Below are 19,106 nucleotides of genomic sequence, written 5' to 3' on the forward strand. Positions count from 1 at the left end.
GACACTGGAAACACTGTGCTGCTTACAACGTACAACACTGACACTGTGTGTCAAAAATATCTGTTTTATTCTTTCAATGAAACCAAGACTGGCATAACTAGGTTTTTGAGGGGGGGGGGAAAGAGAATTAGAACTAGTTAAACAAAGTCTTGAGTCACGGTCAACCACATACCAGCTGGAGAAAAGCTAAAACAGGAGTATTTCAATGAAAGATCAGCATCCCCCTCCCAAATATCTGTTGCACAGGATACAATCAATTTTACTCCATAAAAAAAAAATTCACAGAATTTTAAAGATGGGCTTTCTTGAGAGGCACACAGTTCACTTGCAGCAGTGCTTACGGTAGTTGGCCGAGGGGGCTTCTCTCTCTCGGCAAAAAGGCCACTGGAGTATCCGTGAGATGCAAAGAGATGTTCCGTCAAACTACTGCTCAAAGTCTCTCAAGAAACAAAGTGTCTTCCTGCTCTCACAATTCATCCTTCTGGGTATCCCAGTCGTCGAGATCTACATCACTGAGATCGATATCTTCTTCGACTGGCAGCTATAAGGCAACCAAAGCAGAGTGTGAATCATGTTTACATGTATCCAGATGCATCAACGGGTGTCTCCATGTGCTTCTTTAAAAGAATTCAGAAACAGTGTGCTCAAACCATGACAGGAAGCTCAAACGCACATGGCCAACACACAAATAAGACTCTATTTTGTGCCGGCCATTGTTGCAGACTTCTTTGCTTTAAAACAAAGGTTTAGCTACCTTTCATTTTGTGCACCCCGACCAGCACCCTTATTAAAAGTGTCCTCAAATTAGAGGATATACTTATGCAATTTAACTAGCGCAAGAAGATCCAAAGTGGTGCCTTTATGGCATTGTGGGCTACAACGCCAACCATCCACTTAAGAAATATATGAGAGACTGACCTCAAGTGGGGGAAAAAAAAGAGGTTTTCTGATGAGCTAAACAGCAGAAGAGAGAGATGTGGCACAACACTATAGATCGGGCATGTCCAACAGGTTAATCGCGGTATTAAGTAAAGTGATCACTTGTGTGGTCCTCACTGATCCTCAAAAAAAGCTCAACAACTCTGGGGCATCCCTCCCCTAAAAAAGCTCAACAATTCCAGGCTATGACAATGGGTAGATCACAGCCAGCTTTTTATATATATATACTGGGGGAAGATAGCAGTCTCTTGGAAGTTGGATGTGCCTGCTATAGATGAATAATGAGAATTGGGATTTTAGCAAAGTCTATGACAGACAATGCAGTACTCCTTCAGATGTTGTGTACAACAACTCCCATCAGCTGCAGACAGCATGGTCAATGGTGACAGATGGCTCGAGTTGTAGTCTGGCAACATATGGGGGGGCACCAGGTTGGCTATCCATAGTCAACGTGAAAACAACAGATGTTTACAATACTATTAAATCTGGTCTGGTAATGGGCAGCCTGGGCGAAGACACCCCCACAACGCCCCATCCGAAATCACAAGCTATGGAGTGGATTCCAAAAGAGTAGAGTTTAGCCCCGAACAAGCATTAAAACAAAACGCTCTGGTGCGCAGAGTTCAAGAAGGCGCCTCTTACCTCTCCATCTTTGCCGTCCCATGGCTCTACTGTGTTAACTTTTGGAAAAGCCCCTCCACCTACAGGTGCCGTGGAGCCTCGACCAAAGGAGAGTTCCCTAAAAGGAGGAGGTTTGTTCATGTTTAGAATTTGCTTATTTTTTTTTTTGAGTGGGTGAAAGAATACCAAACCCTTAGCAAGACTGAGATGGCATAATTGTTTTCCACCGCCCAGTGGACAATATATGGTCTCCTTGTTTCATTTGCTGCACCTAAAAAAGTTACCTAAGACGCCCAGAAGGTTTACGCAAAACAAAGCACACGTAACCTTTAAAGGGTTCATGTAAAAATTAGCTCCGATATAATGGGAAAATAAAAAGCAACCAATGCTAAGAATGATTTTCAAGTCCAGTAGCATTCTTCTACCAATGCAAAACAACAATGTGTGTCCAAAACTCAAGGGGAAAAGGCATGGGTACCCTTTGGATACCATAAAATGGAGCAAACGTACAGAGAGATTTTCGTACCTTAGGAACTCGTTAATTCCTTGCTCGCTGAACGATCCTTTCAGCAGCGCAAATTTCATCTTCCGAGCGTTAACGGCTGCCATGGCTGGGTAGCCAAACCCTCCAATTCCAACGGAGTTTTCAAGATCAGACTGAGCTCCAGCTTCCGTCCACAGCCACCTGGGGGGCAAAAAACCCCCACATCACCGCTATTGTACATGAAGGTCAGTTCTCATTTGTATGCCTTTTAAAAAAACTAGTTTTTCCTTCCTTCCTTCGCTTCGACACCTCCGTTAATGCTTGTGAAATGGAACACCAAAGCAGGACAAGGGTGAGGGAGGAAAAGAGAGAAAGCCGACTGGAGTGTGCAGTCATACACATAGCTGTCAAGTTTTCTCTTTTCTCACGAAGGAAGCCTATTCAGCACAAGGGAATTTCCCTTAAAAAAAGGGAGAACTTGACAGCTATGGTCATACAATCCACTCCTAATCCCTGACCCCCTGAACATAGGAAGTTGCCTTATCCTGAGTCAGAGCATTGCAGCGTATTGACTGGCAGCCAGTTCTGCAGAGTTACAGGGAGGGATCTCTCCCGACTCTGACTGGAGATACCAGGGATTGAAATAGGACCTTCCACATGCAAGGGAAATGCACTATCACTGAGTTATTGCCCTTCCCGTGTGTTACATTAATAATAAGAGTTGCCTTTGCATGTCTGAACGGGGCACGTTCTTTTGCAGAATACAAATGACCCGTCCGCTTAAAAAAGTAACCGTTCTGGCAGCGTTTCTTCTCTTCTGTGCGTTTCGATGTGACTTACCCCCACATCTTCTTTTTGTATTTATCTGCCAATTTCAGCATGACTTCCAGGTAGGAATTTCTACCTGCGGCTCCTGTATGACAAGACAGGCAAGGGCAAAAGTGTTTGAGGCACTTATTACAAACATGATATTTTGGGGGTGGGGGGGGTGGGGAGGGGGACAACAAGCTTTTTCTTGCTTTTATTTACCTGTGTCAAGAATATGGGGCAAGACGGAAATGATGCACAACTGGTGAGCATCGCAAGTTTGTTTCAGAACATCTTCATTGATAATCTGAGAGAGAAACACACACATGCCTTATCACCCATGAAATTATTAATGGGGAAACCTGTGTCACAGGCCTAATCTGGGCAAAGCACACTTCTTTATCTAGCTCCATCACTCTCCCCAAGACATGCTCCCTTGTCCCATCCCATTCTACAATGAGCTGGCCGTGCAGATGAGATCGGCCCATTTGCTTCATTTCATTAGACTATCAGGACAAGAATACCTCTAGGAGTTCAGGTGGTGGAGCATTATCTGAGAACAGGTCTAGAGCACGAGCAACAATATCCGATTTTGTCCTTCCACCTTCGTAATCGACGGGCTCTTCTCCCTTCTGGAAGACCTTTATGGTCGGGAACCCACGGATCTGGAAGAAGTTTCCAAATGGTAACAAATCAGAGCCACACACCTGACAAAACAGTGATACCCACTGGGAGGCTACGCACTTTCTACATAAAGCTGCTTTCCTGCATAGCAGGAGTGACGTCCAAGCACATATACCTGCAGTTTTAAAAAAATACTAATTCCTGGCACGGGATGTAAAAAACTGGCTGTGTTCTGCAGTACATTAACTCACTGAAGCAAAATGCTTATCAATAAACCTCGTTTGGCGGACGGGACTGTTCTGGAGGCCCGTCTGCAAGCCGGAAATGACACACGTCAAAGTGCTGCATCTGCGCACGCACGCGGTGCGATTTAGCGCTTCTGTGCATGCGGCGAACCCGGAAGTAAGCCGTTCCGGTACTTCCGGGTTTTGCCGCGGATGCTTGCCGAAGCAGACGCAAGGGGAGGCAGAATGAGGTTTGACTGTATCTTTTAAACTCCCCTGCAAAACCCTAATCAAGACAACTTTCACGTACTTTAATAACACTGCTCTGCTCAACTCACCCCATATCGGCTTGCTAACATCTGGTTCACTGTAGCATCTACAGCAGCCAATTTCACTTTTCCCTTTGTCTGCTCCTTCACTTCTGTTGCAGCTGCTGCCCATTCTGGCTCTAAACTGTAGGAAGAAAGGTGGGGGTTTTGCGTGTTTGTTCCTTTTTTTATTATTATTTTAAAGAAGAAGATCACGACTGATTAACAGCGGCATCCAAAATCTTAATATTTTTAAGCACCTTTTCTCACAACTGAAATAAGAGTGAGACTAAACCAGGGGTTAAAGCAAGGCGGGTCCCCTTAGGAGGTTGTCAGACTCCACCTCTACCATGAGTCCCAGCCTGCATGGCCAACGGTCAGGAATGAGAAAGTGTTAGTGGTACCTCTACTTACGAATGACTCTACTTACGAACGGAGCTCCATCCGCCATCTTGGATGCGGTTTAGATAGGGTTGCTTCGACTTACAATTTTTTTCTCCCAATGCATTCCTATGGGATTCAACTTACGAATGTGCGTTTGGAACGCATTAAATTCATAAGTAGAGGTACCACTGTAGTTCATAAATGTCTAAGGGCCACAGCTTCCCCACCCCTGCTCTGTAAGCTATGAGCTTTCCAGATTTGTTTGTGGACAAACTGGCACCAAGGGGGCTGCACTGAAATCAAGAGAGAAAACCCCAGCATAAGGGAAGCGGAGGGTGTTCATCATTTTCAGCTGTCACAAGTTGGAGAGCAATTTAGGCTGCAATCCTTTACACTGCAGTGGGGTTCATTTCTGAGCAGATTATGATATCTAGGATTGTCCTTACACCGGAGCACTGATTAAACATTTCAGACACTTGCCAATAAATTTTGACTCATGCTTTGTACCTGTAGCAAGTAAATGGTGCCTTCAATCCACTTACTTTTTGCAATGCCCACACCAAGGAGCATAAAACTCTACCAGCCAGACGTCTTCACTGTTCAAGACATTCTTATCAAAGGTGTCGTCCGTCAGGTCAATCACATCCTTTTTGCCCGAGCCACCGCTTTCCTGGCTGCTCTGTAGTTCAAAACACAAAAAGGCCTCAAATTTAGTCTGAATACCCTTGCCACAATCTAGCAGTAGTCACTCCACATAGGCACACAGAGTTGCAATTGTAAGCTAGAAGTCTGTGGAGCGCTCTCTGCATGTGTCTATGCCGGGGCAGCCAGTGTGGGGCCTTCAAAGTGTTGCTGAACTACAGCTCCCATCATCCTCGGCCACTGGTCATGCTGGCCGGGGCTGATGGGAGCTGTAATCTTAACAACATCTGGCAGGCTATCCTTGGTCTATACTCTATGGCAGACATGTCCAATGCGTCGACTGCAGGATGGATTTTGGTCGATTGCACTATGGTGGTATTTTTTGGTGGTATTGTTTCCTCCTCAGAGAGAGAACTTTTGCCTCCCTTTCCTCCCCCCACTTAAACTCTTTCATTGGCTCTTAGTCGGACCTCTGGCCCCGAGGAAAACAAATCCGCTTTGTTTCTGGTGTATTGGTCTTCGATGTCTGTCGATCAAGCGCCACTGATGCTTATCATTGGAGAATATACGTATGGTTAAGGCTGACCTGCTTTAATAACTTGTGTTTTATTTCTCCGGGCTGACTGCCAGGGTGACCAAGCGCTGCCAATGATTGGCTGAAAATGAGCCTCTTCAAGCCGCCCTAGCAGGTTAGGTTGTAAGGCCTCCAGCCCCGCTCCTTTTCTACGCTTATTTATTTATTTAACTTGAATGACCTCGGAGGGGTGAGAGAAGGGAACACTTGCTGACGTCTAATGCCCAATAGCAGATCGGCCAGGGGAGGAGTCGAGAGAGGCATCGACCAATGGCACTGGAGTACAGTTAGCAATCTGCCAGCCAATCAAATTTTGCAGTGTTAATCACTGTCTGGATTTGGCAAGGAACTGGATTGTACCATTCACAGATAAAGAAGGGGGTTCTAGTGAGCGGGAGCAGTGGGCTGTTCCATTCTCAAATTATGGGGAGTGAATTTAAGCACAAGTGAAAAAATGAGATCCGGCAAAAGCGAGTGAAGGATGGAAAAGCTGAGTTGGTTTTCCCTCTTGTCTGGGTGTCTGGTAGCTCAAAGGCTGTCACACTTTCCAAAGCAGGTACTATTCTGTCTTGCTGAGTTAAGACAATAAACCTATATACACCATTATTATATTATTATCATCACCGTTATTACTATTAATGATTTGCTACAGTAGTTGCTGACTGCAAAGAGGTCTCTTAAGTAATTTACAAGAGATGAAAAACCATAACCAAGCAATTGCTTGGCTTGGGAACCAATACATGCCGTTCTCATTTCCGAAACCCGGAAAGGGAAGATGTGATTCCTTATGCTTTAAACTGAAGCGTAGTTTCCTGTTACCATCTTTGTATAGCCATAGTTTTTAAATCAATTATTTTAGAAGGCCTAGGCCCTATTGCAGAAAAAAAAAGAGTGACCAAAACAAGTCCAAAACTTATCATTTTCACGACGAATGGGAAATTGAGTATTCCTTTGTGATGGTGAAAGACAAGTAGTGTTGTTTAATTTGTAATGCCTCCGTGTCCTTACCGAAAAAGGGTAACTTGGAACGCCATTTTAATGCTCTCCACTGCAGTAAATTTGATGTTGATTTTCCACTCAAAAGTGAAATACGTAAACTTAAGCTCAAAGCACTTAAATCAAAATTAGCTGCTCAGCAACAATTAATAGCAAACTCCAGCTCACATTCTAACAATGCAACCATTTCATTCTTCAAGGTGAGCAACCTGATTGCCAAAAATGGCAAACCTTTCACCGAAGGGAGTGTTTGTGAAATAGTGTTTTCTTCCAATAGCTGATAATCATTTTGAAGGTTTTAAAAATAAAAAAGGAGATCACAGCTGCTATCCAAGATCATCAACTATCAAGAAACACGGTTGTGCGCTGAATGGAAAAAAATGTGTAAAAATATAAATGAACAGCTGTTGAAAGATGTGTCCAATCGTGTTGCTTTCTTTACTCCAAGTGGACGAATCTACAGACATCAGCGACACAGCTCAGGTGCTAGGTTTTATTCATGTGATTTTTGAAGATTTCGGCACCAAAGAACTACTACATGGGATGGTTTCTTTAAAAGAAAGAACTACAGGTCAGGAAATATTTCTTTCTTTCTATTCTATTCATCCTTGCTTCCATCACTACTGATGGGGTAAAAGCCATGACAGGTCAGGTTAATGGATTTATTGCCCTTTGTCGACTTTCTTGCATATCACTGTATAATTCACCAGCACGTTTTGGCAAGCAAGAGACTGAACACAAACAATGTCATGGACATAGCTTTTAAATTTTAAATTCAATTCGTGGAAAAATCACTTCAAAGGCCTGCTAAGATTTCGCAGTTTGTTGAAAGAAATAATATCCTTTCTGAAGGGGAGGGGAGATGAGTACGCTCAGTTAGAAGATGAAGAGTGGTTGTTTGATCTGGCTTTCCTTGCAGATTTCACAGGTAAACTTAGTGATTATCAACCTCGAATGAACTACAAGGTAAAGATAAATGCATTGGAGAGTTGATGAGCATAGTTTCATCCTACAAAACAAAATTTAAGCTAATGATGGCTGACCTTACAGTCAATACCCCTGATCACTTATCCTAACATGGAAGACCATCTGGGAAAAAAAATCCTGGCTTTGTTTTTCAAACGGAGAAGTATGTGGCCGAAATTGGTTCTGTTATTCAGGAGTTCGAAAAGAGATTTGGCGACTTCCAAAAAATTGAATCAATTGTAGAGTACATGTCATTTCCATTCAAATCCGATTTGGACATTAAAGAAATCGCAAGTCACTATCAGTCAAAATTACTCATTGAGCAAACTAGCTCTTGAAAATGAGATACTAACTCTGAAAAATGACATTTTTCTGAAGGCAGAAGGTGCAGGAGAACAATCAAAAAATTCCTAATTTGAGAAGATGCAGTGAAATTCTACACTCATGTTTTGGTTCAACTTATTTGCATGAATCTGCATTTTCATATCTAAAAATGACAAAGAGTAAGCAACGTTCCAACATGACAGATAAAACACCTTAAGGATTCTCTGAAGCTGGCTCTCACCTAAGACTTGTCTGATATCTAACAGACGGTTAATGAAAAGCAGACCCAGGCCAGGTGTCACACTAACGACGAAGGCAAGCATGTGTTTCAAAAAATATATTGATTTATAACAAGCTTTTCAGGTTTTATGGAAGCGACTATCATTTCTTTTTCTTTTTTTATCATAAGCTCAGCCAAATATTATATGTTTAAGTTGACGAATGACAATGGGAGTGTGTGGTAGATCACTGCCAGTTTTTTATACTGGGTCACAGCCTGCTTGGACATGGCTGCTCTATGGCATCTTTACTATTTAATTGATTTACAGACCTGCTTCCGTTCTTATGTATTTTAGCTAGGTTCATATGGCCACCCAACAGAACGTGTTCTCTAGGTGGCTCACTTAAGACAAAAACAGCAGTATAAGAATTGTAGAAAGCAACACAAAATGGTTCTTTTTTGTAGAGAAAAAAATGTGGATGCAAAATAAAACAAAAGTAACATAAATGATAAGCCTAGATTGCAAAACATGTGAGTTATTTGAAAGGCATAGGCTATGCCATGTTGTTGGGACACCCAACACAAACCAGCCCCAGCCCCAGGGGTGATGGAGAGCTGTGGCCCACCAACATCTGGTGGGCATGATGTTGGCCACCTGGCCCAGGTGAATAACTGGTTTTGGAAAGTCCATAAAAGTGACACCTGATGGGACTTTTTACCTTGCAAGACTTGAATGGGCGATGCCACTAAGACCCAGAAGCATTTCAATTCTATTCCCCCCCGCCGCCTGCTATTTCATTCTTTGCCAGCCATCGATCCCACAACACACTTAAACCTTCTGCTGTTGCTACTCCCCACCAAATTGTATTTTGATTCTTATAAAACATACCACAAATATTTCATAGGCAAAGACCAATCCTGCTAGTTACTCCTCAACGTGCGTGAAGTTTGCCATGTGTGATTACTGTGTTTCTCCAAAAATAAGAAACCGTCTTATATTTATTTTTCCTCAAAAAAACACATGGTGGCTTATTTTCAGGGGATGTCTTATTTTTTTATTAAGTATGGTGCAGTTTAACCTACCAGGTTAAACTGCCTATCACTATGGCTTATTTTTGGGGTATGGCTTATTTTCGGGGTATGGCATATTTCCGGGGTATGGCTTATTTTCGGAGAAACACGGTATGTTCTAGTTTTAAATGGGCAAACACACTGCACTGCTTTGGACTTTACAACAGCTTACATTCCCAGACTTCTTTTTTTAAAAAAATCTCTTTAAACCTATAATTAAAATCCTTATACACTATGCATTTTTTAAAATGCAGACCAATCCCCACTAACACTGCTCTCCAATTATAGCTTGAAGAATGTGCCTAGAAAACACATTCGCAAAAGGAAATAATCTGTTGCTTCTTTCTGCCTGGACGTACCGGTTTTCCGTAGCTATGTCCACCTCCTCTGCCACTAAGACGATCTTTCACCATTGACCGGAGGGCACTTAAAGCAGCATCTACGATAGCGTCGCTTGTCCTGCCCCCTAAGAACACAAGAGAAAGACGGCAGGAATGTTTACACTGGCTCCATGTCAGATTCTGTCAGCACTGTATTGTGATGTGTTGGAGCCTTCCAACAGTCACGAAGAAGGGAGTAAAACTGGCAAGCAGGCTCCTCTGATCACTGCAGTGCTGCACTGGGAGAAAGTACAGATGCCAGAAGGAATGAGTCACAGATGAGATGCAGCGGAACATCCTGCCTCCTTGCAATCAGGCTTGAAAACAGCCTTCTCTCAAGCCCAGTTACAATGAAGGAGGGTCATCTGGGGGGTGGGGAAGAGCACAGTCGGGGAGGGAACAGTTACCCCTTCCTCTCTCAGCTGTGACTCCCTCACCTCCACAACCACTTCTGGCGATTTTAGTACAAGAAAATGAGAAGGTGTGATGGTTACCTTTAAAATGCACGGCCTGATTAGTTAGAAAACAAGAGGGGGCTGTAAGAAGTTTCATTTAATATGCTCATCAGTTAATCAGTGTTTCCCAAACTTGGGTCTCCAGCTGGTTGTTGCTGGGTTTTTTTTACTGAATTTCCCATCATCATTCCTCACCACTGGTCCTGCTAGCTAGGGGTGATGGGAGTTGTAGTCCAAAAACAGCTGGAGACCCAATTTTGGGAAACTCCGAGTTAATTTTATAAGACTCAACAACCCTAGTAAAAACCACCACTTTTACAGAAGTACCTTGGTAATCTTCTGGTTTGTTCTTGTTGGCACCAAATATCTTGATAGTGGGGAATCCTCTGACACCATACTGACCACCTAGGGAATTATGTTTATCTGCATCCACCGCCCCAACTTTCACAACACCCTGCAAGAAAGAGACTTTCAGATTAGGTAGGATTGATCCATCTGAGAAAGAAAACTAAGCACTACCTTTAAAAAGGGGCGGAGAGGGGGAAAGAGTGTTCTATATAGGATGTCGCACGTTAAATTTTGCCCAGATGAATGTGGTAAGTCAAGGAATCCACTCACGAACACAGTGTGTGCTTGGCTTGAACACTGATAAAGCTGATTTCAATTAAGGGCTATTTCTAGTTCAAAAGAGAGTAACTTTTACCCAGTTCCAAAAATGAGAAATAGAGCTGTATGAGACAGTCTTGAAAGGATTTGTGTCCTGAAACACAGGGTCAAAATTTAGCAAGTGTTAACCATCCTGATCATCAAATAACATGATGGAGAAGAGAATAATATAGGTATTGCTACAACGATGCAGTTAAGGTAGGAAGAATTTAAGATGAAATAAAAGTACAGTACTGCTTAGTAGCATATAGTCTTGGGGGCGGCCCACTTCAGACAATGTTACAACTCTAAGGAATTATGGTTTATTGTAGCAAGAACAAGCAACACGCTGAAGCACTCCCTTAGCTTCTCCTTGCACACCCAGCAGCAAAGGGGAATTCCTAGTTTTGTTGAGCTGCATCTGACTCGGGAAACTGTGGTTTGAATGCTCCCTTACAAACCAGGGAGCTCTCTTGTATGAAATGGGACATTGCAATAGCAAAACTGCCAAGTTAAGGCTCCAGTGTTTAAAATGAAGATTGCAAAACAATACAGTGGTACCTCATGTTGTGAACGGGATCCGTTCCGGTGGCCCGTTCTCAACATGAAAAGGCCACAAGATGAAGCGCCACATCTACGCATGCGCGTGACTCAATGCAGTGCTTCTGCGCATGCGCAAAGCACGATTTAGCGCTTCTGCGCATGCACACACGTTACAGACACGCCGAACCCGGAAATAACCAGTTCCGGGACTTCCAGGTTCGGCGCGTCCATAACCTGAAAAGACGCAACATGAGGTATGACTGTACGCTTGTTCAAAGCAAATAAATGTGTGTTACAAAAGGCAGCCGACAAAAGCCACCTTCCAAACACCGAAAGAGAAAAAGGCCACATGCTTTGCCAGGCTCACACCCTGGCAGGGCTGCAAAAACTCCTGTCCAAAACCCTGGAGAGCAGCTGCCAGTCAGCACAGACCAGCCTCTCCCAATCTCCAAATGCCATGGACTACAACTCCCATCATCCCACGCCACCACAGCCAATGGAATCAGAGACAATGCTACCAGGGCGCCAGGTTGCAGAAGGCTGAGCTAGAAATGTCATGTTGTGGTTACTCACTTTCAGTGCTGTTGCAGCTTTCTTCCATTCAGGTGTCAGTCTTTGGCAGTGGCCACACCTTAAAGGGGAAGAAGAAGAAGAAAGCACACAGAGAGAGATTTAAGAACTCTTTTGAATCCAAGGTGTACAGGAATCCAGACACTTATAATACTTTGCAGGAACAGGGAACGCAAAGGACATGCATTGGATTTTAAGCAACACCACAGATTTCATTTGCTTTATATTTTGGTGCATCCGTGGCAAGTGGGTGCAGCAGGAGCTGATGTGGCAGGCTGGTTTGTGTGTCTGTCTTTAGTGTTGATAAGGGGGAGGGGAAGCAAACAAAACAGCAGAGAGCAGCTGGGATGGCCCCACTTACAACCACCTTATAAATCAGGTGCATTGCAAAGGTTGAGAGGAGAGATGGCAGCGAGGCCAGCTCTATGAAAAGCAGGCAGTTGGTCAGATGGTAAGGAGGGGTAAGAATGATGAGGCTTGATGGCTACAGAAACAGAGAAAGTTAGAAAGAGAGAGAATGAAACCCAAGCTCCTTCTGGCCTCACTATTATAATCAGCATGACCTTGACAGAAAGAGATAATAACCAGTTTAAACCAGCTGTACTCAGCTTCTCAGAAGGAATAACCCAAACATCAGTAACCTTCTGCTTGCTTCTTTCACACAGAGAACATTTTGGAATGCGTAGCGCTGCGTGCGATAGTCAACGTTTTTATTCAACCCCCTCCCCAATAAAATGCTCAACAACTCTCCCCCCCCAATAAAATGCTCAACATCTCAGGTCAGGCCCCCCCCAATAAAAAAAAGCTCAACAAGTCTTGCTCTCTCAAAAAGCACGCTCCTCATTCCAATGACAATGGGTAGATCACTGCCAGTTATTTTATACTGGGAGTAGATCACAGTCTCTTGGGAGTTGGACGTGCCTGGTCTAGGATGACCAGAACCCTCCCTGCCATGATGGAGGATGGAGATCAAACCCTCCTGGCTCATCAGGTGAGTGAGGAAGAGGCAATGCAGGGATCAGCTGAGGAAAGGGGTGCTTTATGTGTGGGTGATGTCATGCATTCATGGGGGTGCCCCACATATTGCGAATATGCAGCCTCCAGAGGACTGGCTAAGGGCGACATTGTAGCATCCTAAAAATTCAATATAGGAAATCATAAACTATATGATCAGTGTATCGGTTGAACTGGACGCTTTCGAATTCATAATTCACAATAGTGGACTGTTTCTGGCTGGATCATAATAGGGAAATTATTTTTGATATGAATTTTACAGATGCTGTACAATTGGCTGTGTTTATTTCTCCATTTAGAAATCACGTTTCTCTCTCTCAGGACTGATACTGCATTAGCCAGATGCTGCCTAAGATCACAACTGGCTTTACCAAATGGCTGTTAAGTACTTTCCTTTGATGCCCAGATCGCTCTCAGGTCCTAACAAACATACTCATAGCTACCATAAGGTTTCCATCTTTCCGGACAAAGGCAAGGTGGTAACAGGAAGTTGTCTTTCTCTATCTTCCTAATCTCCTCTTTCATATGCATAACCTTTGAAGTCTAGGAATGCACTTCCGCTTGGATCGCAGTAGAAGATGGCTGAAAATTCCATCTCTCTGACCCCACGGGCTGATTTACGAGGCTGACGAGGGGAGTATGCAGCCTCCCGAAGGGTATGGGGGGTGCAGTCTCACCCGCAGTGGCCCATTACCAGCTTCGACCTCGGAAGAAGGGAGAAGTGGGGGGGGGGCTGGGTGGAAAGCCCCTGTGGGAGTTCGGACCCCCCTCTACGAGCGAAAACAGGCTCCATGATTTAAGAGAGAAATTAAATATGAGTAGTGGACATGCTTCAGACAAAGGAGGAGATTTATACTGCAAACTACAGCCACTGAGAAAATAAAGGATTGAGGAATGTCTTTCATCAGATTAGAAGGTATGCGACGGAACAGAAGGGAGAGTCTGGAACTTTATAATTGTGTTTTATATCTACTTAATACCCTCCTTCCGGATGAGCCGTCTAAAATATTTAGAAAGCAAGCTAAATCGGAATTACACTGTGTGAATTGAAAATACAAATAATAATCAAAGTTTATAATCGAGGATCTGTTTGGAATGTGGTCGAAGGTTCCCTAAATTTATGAATATCAGAGAGAAGCAAGCTCGTTAGCGGTTGGAAACCAGTCAAGAAACTGGTGAGATATGACGCAGCTTTCAAAACACTTTTAGCCATCTTAAGAGACAACCGGTCGTAACAGCAGTCAAGGGGGAGGGAGCCATAAATAAAGACATTAGATTTGTGTATATGGTTGTGACTTGGCAAACCTTCCCTAAAAAGGCTGCTGTGTGCAGAAACATCTGATTTATTGGAACTGTTTGAGGATCGGGGTCTCTAGCTGTAAATAAGATTTATGGATTTACAGATGGACTTGGCAGGATGCCAGCGTGCAAGGAGACTATGCTAAAATCATAAAAGGGGACTATAATATAAATTCATATGGAGTTAAATATGATTTTATTAAAATTTGCTTGCTGGAAGGGACTCAGTGACTTGGAAAAGAAAAAAAGGAGGAGGAGGAAAACAACAAGATTATGGAACAAAATCTGGACAACGGGAAAGAATTGCAGCGAAAAAGAGGGCCAGAGGCCTTCTGAGTCTGGAGCATGGGAAGTCGATAAATTTGTATAATTTGGCAGAAGATTTGGGAAAATGTTTAATTGATATTTTTATAATTTGTATAATTGGAAGATGGATTAGGTATTTAAATGGGAAAATCTAATAAAAATGTTTATTAAAAAAAGAAGAAGTCTAGGAATGCAAGAGGTTTGTGCCTGGGAAGTTTGTTTGTTTATTGCTACTTCAAAGCTGCTTTGAAACTTCACTCTCTGTCCACGTGGGAACATGGGGATTTACATGGGCTACGTTGGAGGAATGTGATTGGGTTTTTTGAATTCTGTCATGCTTCCTTTGTGGGTAATAAATGACCTGGCAGGAGGAAAGGGGAGAGTCCACTCTCCACAGGCACTCGGGACATGCTCAGAGTCTTGCTGGCAAAACTCTGGCTGTCTTTGTTTTACTTTCCCTTACCCCATTCTTCCCTACACTGATGCACTCCTACAAGACATTCTGGGAGGGGAAAAAACCAACTGTTGACCTATACATATGCTCAACACTTGTAGAGGAAAAATGGTAACACCACTGGCCACACCCTGAAAATATGATACACTGGGTGTATGCAACTAAGAACTCTAAACAGACAAGGTCCCCATACACCACTCTCACTCTTTATTGGTGTGCAACTGGCCACTGAGGGAATGTGGGCAGCAAGAAAATGGGAGACTGAAAGTTGCAGCCCTGCTCCTCACTCACACATAAGAGCTTGGTGCCCTTCAGACATTTTGGACTACAACTCCCATCGGCCATATGTGGTCCAAAACATTTCGAGTGCACCAAGCTGGTGAATGTTGGTGCAGACAGAACACACCCCAACAGTAATTATTCACCAGAAGATGTGGTTCGACTGTTACTCACCATGGTGCATAGAACTCTACGAGCCACAAACTGTCGCTGTGGATGACCTCCTTGTGGAAGTTTGTAGGTGTGAGCTCTATAACATCGTCGCTGGGAGAATATAAGCCATCGACATCAAGGAAGAGCGTGCAGCTCACCATTCCTAAAATGCAAAAATTGAACAAAAGTGAAGTCCTTTCAAAGAGGCAAGCATCACCGTTGCTGCTTTTATGGCAAAGGGAACTCCTGCATGTTAAAGCAAGGGGGGGGGGGGAAGTGACGCCAGAGAGACCTGATTGAGCACCACCAATCCAAACAGGAAAAGAATTGTTATTAGGCTAAGTGACAAACCCATGCCCCAGATTTGCCATTCATTTGGTGCTGCCTCTCTTTTCACACAACCACAGTCACCAGAGCTCAAAGCACAAGGGGGGGGGGCTTCCAACTAGTTAGTGTCATGTACATTGTGTGCCCTTCTACAGGTTAGCAGGTCTTGTACGCTGCCTGACAATACATCATTCCATAGTTGGTGCTGTACAGAGATAATTCTCCTGATGGCGTATTCTTTCATGGAGTCTAAGTCAGGGTTCTGTAAAGACTGGATTCACTCCAGCTCAGGCTGCAATCCTATTAAGACACAACAGACATGCACAGATGTGTGTTGTATCTCAAGCGTCTTGGAACTCAAGGCACTAACCACTTCTGCTTCCAGTGTTGATACCAATTGGCACAATTTATCACACCACATAGCATTTCACCAGTATGCATTTGAAGTGGCTTTATTCCAATAAATACAGCTATTAATTCAAAAACTGTAGTTCATTACTAGAGTAATATGCCTAACATTCCTTCCTTCCTTCCTTCCTTTTTAAAAAAAGGACAGCAATAAAACTACCTCTGACTTAAGCAATAAAACTGCTAGCCCTTTTGCAAAGCTAAGCAGGGTCTGGTATGGTTTCAAATTGGATGGAGGACCATGTGTTGAGATTCCTGCATTGCAAGGAATCATACCTTGGGGGTCCCTTCCAACTCTACAATTCTATGTTCAGCACCACAGCCCTTTTGAAAAAATCCAGTCTTTAGTAACGGTATGTATGTATTAGTAGAGCCCAAGCTAATTGTTTGCAGCCCAATAATCCTGCTTATCAGAAGTTGGAATCAGCACGATTCCAGGATAACACAGTTAATGGGTTTCACATGAGAGAGCTACATGGATGAATCATTCCAACATATACCAACCAACAGGTCATTTTATGAAGACCTAAAAGAACTTTTCCTGCTAGCATTAATCTCTTCCAAAATCTGAGTCCAGAGGAAAAGAGTGGGGTATGGGTGTGTTTAAACATGTAGCTGTTATCCACAGCAAAGCAGACTGACCATCCTTGTTCTCTCTATTCTCAACTAGCAAAGGATCTGTTTTAACATGTGAAGAGAGATGCCTTTGCAAAAGCAGGTAGCATAAAGCCATTTCCATCTCACCCACCTTTTTAACAAGATCTCATCACAGAAAATTGGAATGTCTGCTCTATGTGTTGCATTTTAGGAGTATTTGCCTAGCTTGGCATACCTATGAGGGATCACCTTCCACCTCATTAACTTTTATGTTTGCTTAGGAGTAGGAAGACTACTTGCACTGTGCTAACTATGAATGTATACTCAAGGGTATACAGTGCAAGCAGGACCAAAGCAACAATTATGTGGTGTGAGTCTTGTCTACTGGCTAGAGCAGGGATCCCCAAACTTCGGCCCTCCAGACTACAATTCCCATCTTCCCCAACCACTGGTCTTGTTAGCAAGGGATCATGGGAGTTGTAGGCCAAAACATCTGGAGGGCCGCAGTTTGGGGATGCCTGGGCTAGAGCAACCTTTCTCAACCATCTAGGTCCCCAGATGTTGTTGAACTGTTCCCATCATCCCTGACCCCCCCACTAGCTAGCAATGATGGGAGTTGTAGTCCAACATCTGGAGATCCAAGGTTGAGAAAGGCTGGGCTAAGTACTGGCCGTGGCCTAGGGAGGCCCATGTTCAAAACCTGGTTCAGCAATGAAACTCAGTCTAGACCACCCATCAGCCAAAACTACCTCACAGGGTTGTTGCAAGAATGAATGGGGAGAAGTCATGTATGCAACCCTGAGAGCTCCTGGGAGGAAGGGTGGGACAAAAAATGCATATAATACAGTACACTCATTATCTTTCGCAGCCAAGCCCTAGATCAGGCATCCCCAAACTCGGCCCTCCAGATGTTTTGGGACTACAAGTCCCATCATCCCTGACCACTGGTCTCCTTAGCTAGTGATGATAGGAGCTGCAGTCCCAAAACATTTGGAGGGCCGAGTTTGGGGATGCCTCGGCTAGATGGACCATTGGTTTAACTCGGTATTAGGCTGCTTCCTAGGTTCCTGCTCTAAGGAAACCCCAACCAGCAGCAAAAATTGAGAGAGAGAAAGATGCAACATCTCTCTTCTAAAAGGATACTTGCGCTTTATTTCAAAACGTAGTTCTAAAGAAAGCAATTTGGCGCACCCACTCCCATGATCTAAAATATTGATCACTCCCATGATCTAAAATATTGATCACTCCCATGATCTAAAATATTGATTCTGGGCACGGTATACAAACCACGACCCGTTTTCAGCTTGGACAATAGGGCTGGCTTCTTTCTTCCACCCACCCACAGCCGCCCAACAGGCCTGGGCTTCCCCCATATCCTATTATTAAGCTTGCAACGACCCCCACCCTCCCCGACCTTGCTATTAATTAAAGTCCCAGCACCTCTTTCTTCTTCTCCTCCTCCTCCACCACCACCCACGCGCGCCCCTTACCAAGCAGAAACCACCTCGCGCCGAACGCGCCCATGTTGCACCCCTAACAAGCTCCTGCGCTCTCGCTCTCTATCCACGCTCCTGCGACTTCCCCTCCGGTTAAGGGCACCCAAGGCTTCGCCGATTCCAGCCGTGGCCGCCGCTCATTGGCGCTCCCGACGTTCCCTCTTTTGCATAGCCAATGGGAATCGGACGGATCAACGCCGCCGAAAGAAGGTTCGGAAGGGAGGAGTTAACTCCGTTCCGGAGAAAGAAAGAAAGAGCCGCGAGGGGGAGGAGCCGGCGCGAAGATCCGCTTCCTGGACGCTTCCTCTTCTAAGCCATAGAGATAAGGAAAAAAAGGAAGGCGCCCGTCGCCACCTGCAAGCGCAGGGTTCTTTTCAATGGTGGTGGTGGGGTCCCTCCTACGCTGTGGGTTTCTGGATCCTGAGCCATCCCTTACCTACATCATTGGGGGCATCAGTATGTTAAGGATGCCTCCTTGCTCTGTTTTTGTTTGAGGTCGACTTCAAGTGCAGCTGCAAGAACTCTTAATCATGACACTAAATCCCATTATAGTGGAAATATCCTTTTTCTAAATGAGGTCACACTCCCCTTAGGAAGGAGGGTTACTCCGTCGCCCCCCTGCCTTACGTTTTGAGCATCGGGTGGCAGTGGTGCATTTTCACAGCACTTGTCACATTCGCACCAGATACTGGCTTCCTCGCCCCAAAGAAGCATGGGAACTTTCAAAGTGTGAGGTGGCCCTGAGTCTTATATATCTGAGGTGCCTTATTACATACATACAGTACTGTACAGGGTGTTTGAAAAGTACCGTAAGTACTGTATTACACCTTTGGACAATGTAATACATATGGTAGGTACTGTATATAGTTCCTTTTCGAACACCCTGTTTGAAACACCCTGGCGTAACCAGGATTTTTGTTAGGGGGGCAGCACTTTGTTGGGGCGGGGGACTTTTGTTAGGGGGGCAGAATCGACCTGATTGGTCAGTTAGTTATT

General features: G+C 44.2%; 1 protein-coding gene across 1 annotated transcript; it reads right to left on the reverse strand.

Annotated features, from left to right (window-relative positions):
• Positions 1–48: 48 nt before the first annotated feature.
• On the reverse strand, positions 49–18,227 carry PDIA6 (protein disulfide isomerase family A member 6). The gene is made up of 13 exons (XM_035109853.2): positions 18,105–18,227; positions 15,304–15,445; positions 11,781–11,838; positions 10,347–10,473; positions 9,544–9,650; positions 4,934–5,070; positions 4,038–4,152; positions 3,376–3,516; positions 3,074–3,158; positions 2,885–2,957; positions 2,087–2,245; positions 1,582–1,678; positions 49–541 (listed from the first exon to the last, which is right to left on the reverse strand). Exons 1-13 carry the CDS (start codon positions 18,136–18,138, stop codon positions 467–469), a joined length of 1,350 nt encoding a protein of 449 aa, XP_034965744.1. The 5' UTR covers positions 18,139–18,227; the 3' UTR covers positions 49–466.
• Between the last annotated feature and the right edge of the window lie 879 nt (positions 18,228–19,106).

This window comes from Zootoca vivipara, chromosome 3 (genome assembly GCF_963506605.1).
Source record: "Zootoca vivipara chromosome 3, rZooViv1.1, whole genome shotgun sequence".
Lineage (NCBI taxonomy): Eukaryota > Metazoa > Chordata > Lepidosauria > Squamata > Lacertidae > Zootoca > Zootoca vivipara.